General features: G+C 40.7%; 6 protein-coding genes across 6 annotated transcripts; 2 read left to right on the top strand and 4 right to left on the bottom strand.

The window, feature by feature from the left end:
* Positions 1 to 201: 201 nt before the first annotated feature.
* On the bottom strand, positions 202 to 654 carry JH06_5037 (leukocyte cysteine proteinase inhibitor 1-like protein; the record flags this gene model as incomplete). The annotated part of the gene is made up of 3 exons (XM_014669499.1): positions 202 to 387; positions 418 to 504; positions 535 to 654. 3 exons carry the CDS (start codon positions 652 to 654, stop codon positions 202 to 204), a joined length of 393 nt encoding a protein of 130 aa, XP_014524985.1.
* Positions 655 to 1,590: 936 nt separating this feature from the next.
* JH06_5036 (hypothetical protein) lies at positions 1,591 to 2,388 on the bottom strand (the record flags this gene model as incomplete). The annotated part of the gene is made up of 4 exons (XM_014669498.1): positions 1,591 to 1,686; positions 1,717 to 2,062; positions 2,091 to 2,194; positions 2,224 to 2,388. The coding sequence occupies 4 exons, from the start codon at positions 2,386 to 2,388 to the stop codon at positions 1,591 to 1,593; spliced, it is 711 nt and encodes a 236-aa protein (XP_014524984.1).
* Positions 2,389 to 2,408: 20 nt separating this feature from the next.
* JH06_5035 (alcohol dehydrogenase) lies at positions 2,409 to 3,598 on the top strand (the record flags this gene model as incomplete). Its single annotated transcript, XM_014669497.1, has 4 exons — positions 2,409 to 2,548; positions 2,579 to 2,678; positions 2,750 to 3,064; positions 3,095 to 3,598. 4 exons carry the CDS (start codon positions 2,409 to 2,411, stop codon positions 3,596 to 3,598), a joined length of 1,059 nt encoding a protein of 352 aa, XP_014524983.1.
* Positions 3,599 to 4,178: 580 nt separating this feature from the next.
* On the bottom strand, positions 4,179 to 4,883 carry JH06_5383 (u3 small nucleolar RNA-associated protein 15-like protein; the record flags this gene model as incomplete). Its single annotated transcript, XM_014669496.1, has 5 exons — positions 4,179 to 4,330; positions 4,361 to 4,461; positions 4,492 to 4,571; positions 4,602 to 4,802; positions 4,830 to 4,883. 5 exons carry the CDS (start codon positions 4,881 to 4,883, stop codon positions 4,179 to 4,181), a joined length of 588 nt encoding a protein of 195 aa, XP_014524982.1.
* Positions 4,884 to 5,136: 253 nt separating this feature from the next.
* JH06_5382 (u3 small nucleolar RNA-associated hypothetical protein) lies at positions 5,137 to 5,813 on the bottom strand (the record flags this gene model as incomplete). The annotated part of the gene is made up of 5 exons (XM_014669495.1): positions 5,137 to 5,270; positions 5,301 to 5,406; positions 5,437 to 5,557; positions 5,588 to 5,676; positions 5,727 to 5,813. 5 exons carry the CDS (start codon positions 5,811 to 5,813, stop codon positions 5,137 to 5,139), a joined length of 537 nt encoding a protein of 178 aa, XP_014524981.1.
* Positions 5,814 to 6,261: 448 nt separating this feature from the next.
* Positions 6,262 to 7,432, top strand: JH06_5381 (hypothetical protein; the record flags this gene model as incomplete). The annotated part of the gene is made up of 5 exons (XM_014669494.1): positions 6,262 to 6,324; positions 6,364 to 6,416; positions 6,449 to 6,849; positions 6,896 to 7,155; positions 7,185 to 7,432. Coding segments are annotated over 5 exons (1,025 nt in total), but the record flags the coding sequence as incomplete, so codon positions are not given.

The following is a 7,432-nucleotide window of genomic DNA, read 5'->3' as shown; positions in this document are numbered from 1 at the left end:
ACGATTCTATAAGTAGATATGAACGAATATGATGAAATGTAGATCAATCACTGGAATAGATACCACTTCTGAACCAGCACCTGGACCTCAGTTACCTGTAGGTCCTTTCTTACCTACAGAGAATAGAAAATCAACAGTGTCCATTGAGAATCTGGGTATGGAAGATCGCTTGAAGGATGTGTTCCGATTCTGAATTCTTTGTTAACAAACACAAAAGAAATATGTCAGAGGTTCACTTGCTGTTATATTCGTCCTCATGGAGACAAGGTTGATTGTATTTAATCGATTTAAACTAAGAATAAAGCACCACAAAATGATCAACATTTTAAGGAAAATAGCTTCATTCTGTCCAATTCTCATTTTCACATACAACATCATCCCATTAACCTACTGTTCACAACCAAATCTGTATCATACAACTTGACCAAGTGCAGACTCTGGAGTGTACATTTCCAGTTGCTTACCCATGTAATTCTCCACTTCCTTTCGCACAGAATCAGCATACTATCTTTGAGGATGAAGCAAAATGGTTACCATAATCACATAATCGTTAACAGGAATTGGAAATACCCCTCCTGGAGGAACAAACTTGTTCTGCCAAGAGAGACCTATCGCCAAGAGAACAAACACCAATATAAGAGAGTACGCTTTCATTAGATAACAAATCTATTAAAGAATAAATGAACTAACACCTATTGACACGACATCGACAACACGACATCTCTTGTTGATCTACACGAGTGTCATTGGTGTAAGAAAGCTGTATTGAAGGTACTCCATGCTGTCCAGAAGATGATTATCCCGGAGTGATAATGGTTTCCATGAATTCACAATTACTGGGTTTTGTTTTTCTTGTTTGATACAATGATTACCATTGTGGTAATGACTTTACTAGGTAACGAAATCAAAAGGATATTAACTAGGAATTCTCTCTGCAATAGCACTTGGACTAACTATTCGATTAGTGATATTTGGAGTAGATGCTTGTTTTCAGTATCATCGGACGGGTCGTAATCCGTATTCTTTCTTAGATATGTTAGAGTGTAGATGGGGTTCTAGATCCACCACTATCTATTCGGGTGAAGTGACAGTGGATACTCTTCGCAATTACTACACGCAGATAGGAAAGAATGATGTAACTGTATCAATCACAAATCACGAGTAGATTCGATCCATGGAAGGAGTTTCTCTTGATGATTCATGTGCTGTGTGTCTTGAGACCTTTGCAGATAGTTCAGATCTTGTTGTATCCAGATTTTCTGTTCTCCAATGTAGAAATTGAATGCATGCGAACATGTCTTTCACCGATCCTGCATCGAAGAATGGATACTGTGAGGTTTGATTATCTTTCTCATTCCTCTAGAACTCACCCATTATGTCCTCTCTGTAAGAGAGATATTCGCGATATGAGTACAGATTGTCTGACAAAGGAGTCAGATCGAGTTTATATTACTATCTCAGTTTCTTCATCACATGACCGACGGGTCTCGGCATCACATACGATCTCATTCAATTGATGGCTTGTTTGATGAATAACCGATCCTCCTAACAAACATAGAAATAATCACAAGTCAGTTAGAGTGATAATATTTATTTCAGATACCAAGAAGGTTGAATGAGGAGGAAGATATAGGCAATCAGAGCATAGGCAACACAACAACATTTTCCTATGGTACCTTTTAGGTCCTATAAATCAACATAAGAGAGAAGAGTAACTGCAAGTCTTTCGTAGAGAGAGAAGTAACACATGCCACCAATGAGAGCTAAAGATAATACACAATAAATGTGGAATAAGTTCTTCTTTCCAATATTGAAAATGAATTTCAGAAGGACAAAAACAAGATTTGATCCGAGGGTAACATACGAAGAAAAAGAGATGCACGAAAACAAGCTAATAGAATCGCCTAGATACACTGAAATGACCCAGAGGGATGCAGAAATGAATGCCAAAAACAGGAGATCATGCCAGTAGAAATCAAAAAAGAAATCATATGTATTGCGACCATCATACCCAATACGCAGTAATGTAGCAACTAGAATGCTTCCCCACACTGGTACATATCTATATCATACCCAACAAAGAGAATTACAAGTCAGGTTTCTTTTCAATGATGGAAAGTGCATTTTCTTGCTTCCATAGGAATAACGACGCCTGCAGACGATTAATGATGTCATCTGTGGTGATATCGAAGTACTAAACTCAGAGATGAAAAAAACGCATACTTGCTGTAGTCCAGAAAAGTTGAGAAGATTGAAACCAGAAGAAATCGATTGTGTTTTGTCACTTGTAGCTGGAGCAGGTGTAGCAATGTTTCCAGACATAGGAAGCACTCCAGCTTCTATATCAGCTTCAGACACAACGGCTTCAAATTCAGACTCAGTGGCCATTCGTTTTTCCAGTTTTGGTGATGAATCCCTTTATTTGGATTAATCTTGGGGATCCCAATGGAGAAACTCTCCATATCATGTCATTAATTCTTTCTGTGAACAATATGGATACTACGCTTACTTTGAATTCTGGATACAAAATGCCTATCTTTGGACTGGGGTAACAGGATTATTGAGAGTTCATTCATAGCACGTACAACTCCGTTAACGAGGAGTGTCAAGCTGCAGTCGAACATGCACTCAGATCTGGATATAGAATGATCGATACTGCCTCTCTTTATATATCCTTTGTTGTAAAGATTAATTCGATTTCTTAACATATCACGGAAACCAAGCTGCCGTCGGTGCTGGTATTAAGAAGTGTCTCGACGAGGGAGTGATCAAAAGAGAAGAGCTCTTTGTGACCACGAAGCTTTGGGTCTGTGATTGGAAGCCAGAAGACATGGAAAAGGCCATTCAGCAGTGTCTCAAGGATCTTCAGCTCGACTACATTGATCTGTATTTAATTCATTGGCCTACATTCTTTAACCTCCCTGCCGATGAGGATAAGAAGAGAAATGAAGGTTATTTCTTCAACTACACTGGTTTTGTACCTGATTCTGCTGACTATCGTCTTGGATACAATATTGAGAATATGAAGCTCACTTGGGCCAAGATGGAGGAGTTCGTGAAGAGAGTAGTTTTGGTTGAAGAGAGTGATGTTTAGGGATTGGTTCATTCTATTGGTATTTCGAACTTTTCTAGCAAGAAGATTGAAGAGGTCCTCTCCTTCTGTACTATTAAACCTGCTGTATTGCAGGTTGAGCTCCATCCTCATCTTCAGCAGTGGGAGCTTCTTGACTGTTGCAAGAAGCACGGTATTGCTGTTACTGCTTACTATCCTTTGGGAGGAGCTGGTAATGTGAACTCTAAGGATACAGTTCCTCTGATGAAAGATCCTATTCTTTTGAAGATCGCCGAGGCTCATGGAAAGACTAGTCCTCAGATTATGATTCGTTGGGCTATTCAGAGAGGCACTATTTGCATTCCTAAGTCCACGAATCCTGGTCGTATCGAGGCCAATTCGAAGATCTTCGACTTTGAGTTGACTGAGGAGGAAATGAAGGAGATCCGTTCGATGGACAAGAGACATCGTTATTGCACTGGATACATCTTCCTTCCTTCTCCTCAGACCTGGGAGGATGTGTGGGATGGAGAGAACATTGACTAAATGATTTGTTGGAACAAATAAATCATTCACGATGAACAGAGAAATCTGAGAACTCATATTCCTCAATGTCTCTTTCATTGGAAAACACCGCTTGATCGATTCTGGAAGCTGGTGAACCCGTTTTTTGCAACCAAATTTTCATCTCATCAATTCTATCACGTGGTCCTTGCATTCTAGAATGGAATACGAGTCAACAGACAAACATGCCAGTTACTGTGCCCTTTGTAGTATTCATGCACCATCCAACGAGATTAAGATTTGTTGCTTGGAGCTGCGTATATTTTCGAAAATATACGCCTACTTATGACTTGTGCAGTCAAAATTGACCTTGAACCTTTCCAAAAACCTCAAACTCAACACTAATGATCTTCTTCACTGCTTGCATCTTTCAGTTTTGAGAAAAGGACAATCGTGAATGGAGAAAAGAAAGGTCCCACCGAGATTTGAACTCGGATTGCAGGATTCAGAGTCCTGAGTGCTAACCATTACACCATGGGACCTCTGTTTCTTCTTTCACACATCTCCATATTAACATCCTTTCAACTCTTTCTCAACAAACACAACAACATAAAAGGACTATTCAATTCTCAGAATTCGCTACTATCGAATCCAACATACCCATCACTGAAAATACATTCTGTTGCATCTCAATCTCCGTATCCAAACACTGTTTCAACTTTAGCAATTGGGAGTCAATCAATGAACTCTTTCCCACTTGGTCTGCATACAAATCTATCCATCAACCCATTCCAACACCCCAACCCAAAATGAGTGTGGCAACTGTTACCAGTGTGTTGGTATACAATGGATCTGATATATAGAATGTCACAAACGAAATCAAAGGTTCTAACTCTTTATCTGATCTATCCATGATTCATGTTCCTCAGTCTCACCGTCCTTTGATAGCAATTGGCAAGTCACTTCGAGCATGTAACTCCTCAATCAGTGCAATAATATCTCTCACACTCCGGGACTAGTTATCACTCTTATCACTCACACTTACAGACAACACGGCATCAAGTGCCTTTACATACTCGAACTTACGCATATACTGGTCCCATTTTGTGAGTTTCTTCCGCTTCTCAGCAGCCACTTCCACCTTCTTCGCTTCAATCTCAGGTCGAACACGCTTCTCTACTGCTGGAGCACGAGCAAAGAAGGCTCCAGGGAGAATGGTGGGCTGTTCTTCCTCTTCTGTAGTGTTCTATTCATCACAAATCAATCGTAACACCACCTCATTGCGCACACGTGTGGAGAGAATGCCACTTGAAGTACCTACAGCCATCACATTCCCAGGCTACAGATGAAAGAGCAAGAAAATGCCTACAGACACAGCCACAGAGAGAACAGGATCAGGGAACTTGAAGTTGTGAAGTACCGTGTAAGTGAGAGGATCAATCACACGAACAGCACCATCAAGGACGAGAGAATCCGAGACTTATCATATGCAGGACAGGAGTAGTGATAGAGACATGTTACTGCCTTCTGATGAAACACCAGACGCTCCAATTGTCTATGATTAATCCTTCCACTCAATCTCACTTTCCAGTACCCAATACATCAAATACAATGATACTGTTGTCACTAGCTGCCAAGACAACTGAAGAACTGAGTTGGAGAACAGAAGATACAGGATGAGGTGTTGAAAGAGTCATCACGCAGGCTCGGTCCGCTAGACATCACTCATATCTCACATTCATACGATCAATACGCAGATCCCACAATTTCACACAGTGATCAAAACTGCCACTCACAATCACATCGCCATTCACTCCTTCACATCCCACACTAATTGAACGCACATAATCCTAGTTATTACTCAATCCACACATTCTCACAGTATGACCCTGGTACGTATTTACAACCATATTTGTGGGAATATCATACAAACAGAGAGTCTTATCATCACTTCCTGAAACCAGCTGGGTTGCAGAATGGAAATCAACACAATGAACAGCTCTGAGAGTCATCATTATCATTCACAAATACGAGGAATGTGGTTGATTCTGACGCAACATCGTCTTTGTCTCCACATCAAACACTTTGATATTTCCCTTTTCGTCTCCAGCTGTTAACAACTTTCCATCTCCTCGAAAATTACCTATTAACTCAACCAACCACAAAAGACAATACCAGAATAAGCAATATCAAGGAATCGAGAGAAACTCTTAATCTTCTGACGACTTTCTCCAGAATACAGAATTACACTACACATCACTCATACAAACAACTCATTCTTTGTTCCTGAAGATACAACGTAATGGTAAGGGGATATTGGAGAAAAACAGATATGATTCACAGGTCCACTCTATCTCCTTATCAACAGGCAACTACAAGAAACAAGTTTCACTTCAGAAATATTCCGAAATGCCCTCCAATACAAGTCTATTTCATCAAATCACGTAATCATCTATACTCTCCGGAGTATTCGAACTACGAGTTGTTGGAACTCGCTTTGGAGGAAGACGCTTGTACTCAACTCCCTGCATTCGAATTCAAGGAAGACAAGAGAAATGAATTCTATTTGATCACCTAAATACAAAACAATGACCCATACCCATTTTCTCTATATATTACAGATTAATAAGGACCCTTTATATCGATTTGATACCAATTCTTGTTCTATCCAATTCTCATTAACAATCAATCAAGGAGTCGTGAAAATGAAGAATCTGATATCTGTTGTATTGATTGGACTGGTTTTGGTGTTGTCAAACGCAGGTGGGGTTTGAGTTCGTTTCGTTCAGTGTGTAGTGGATGTGAAGGTAGAGTCAGGTCCTGTGAATTTCTGGTTTTTAGACTGTCAGGGAGGGTCTTGGTAAGTGTGTTTGAACTCCTTTGAACGATTAGCACAAACTGTACGACTACTGAGAAAATAAATGTGGAAGGAGAGTTTAGAAATATCGATCTTCCAAATAAGCCAGATTTGGATTTGTTTGTTCAGTGTTTGAGGACAGAAGGTGATTGTTCAGTTTCTTACACAACAGCTGCTTGGGATAAGACTGTGACAATTCCCTATGGAGAGTCTGCTACTTTCCCTGCTTCAAATACACGTGAAAGTCTATCAGCTGTGTTGACACCTTCCTTCTATAGTCAAGTGGGAGATGTGGAAGTGACTCTTCAGTTCTATGCTTCTGTCCCTCTTTCTGAGACTTCAGCTGCAGAAGCAGTGGATCTGAAACTAGAAGATGTGTTGATCAAGAATGGTTCTCTGAAAGGCGAAATCGAGAAGGTGGATGCGACTACATATCGTTTCACTGTCTCGCCTGCATCTGAAAAGGCTTCATTTGCAGTAAGTAATTCTTCGTCGTGAGTTGCAATCTGAACGTGGTTTGCGTCTCCGCAGTGGTGTGTTGAATGGCTGTATCTACGATGATGAAGCTCCTTACTTGGTAAACACACAGTATCTGTACTCCATGCTAGAGGAGGAGAATACCAAGACGTTGGTACTGACTCTGAATGAACCTGCTACTGTGGTTTCATTCAGTGGTGTGGTGGTCTCAGCTACCGTCAAGGAAGGCTTTGTGAATACTTTTGAAGTGGTCGTAGAGGGTTCGGTAGGACTGAAGATGGGTCTTGAGTGTAGGGAGATGCTGAAGTGATATTCGTGGATCGTGCTGGGAATGAGTACACATTTAAGATGCCAGTGGTGTTTGATGTGGAGTCACCCTTGCGAGTAGTGAATGAGATTGCATCCAACACTACTGTACCTCAGAATGGTCGTGTGGAGCTGGTGTTCAATCATGCAGTTCAAGTGAGTGAGGAGATGATGGAAGTGGAGTTGGTTCATGGCGAGGAGGATCTGGCAATGCGTTTGGATGATGATCGTGCTAT

This window comes from Blastocystis sp. subtype 4, assembly GCF_000743755.1.
Source record: "Blastocystis sp. subtype 4 strain WR1 chromosome Unknown seqid_0528, whole genome shotgun sequence".
In the NCBI taxonomy this organism is placed as follows: domain Eukaryota; class Bigyra; order Opalinata; family Blastocystidae; genus Blastocystis; species Blastocystis sp. subtype 4.
The sequence above is the reverse complement of the archived record's forward strand: the minus strand, read 5'-3'. Positions and strand labels throughout refer to the sequence as shown.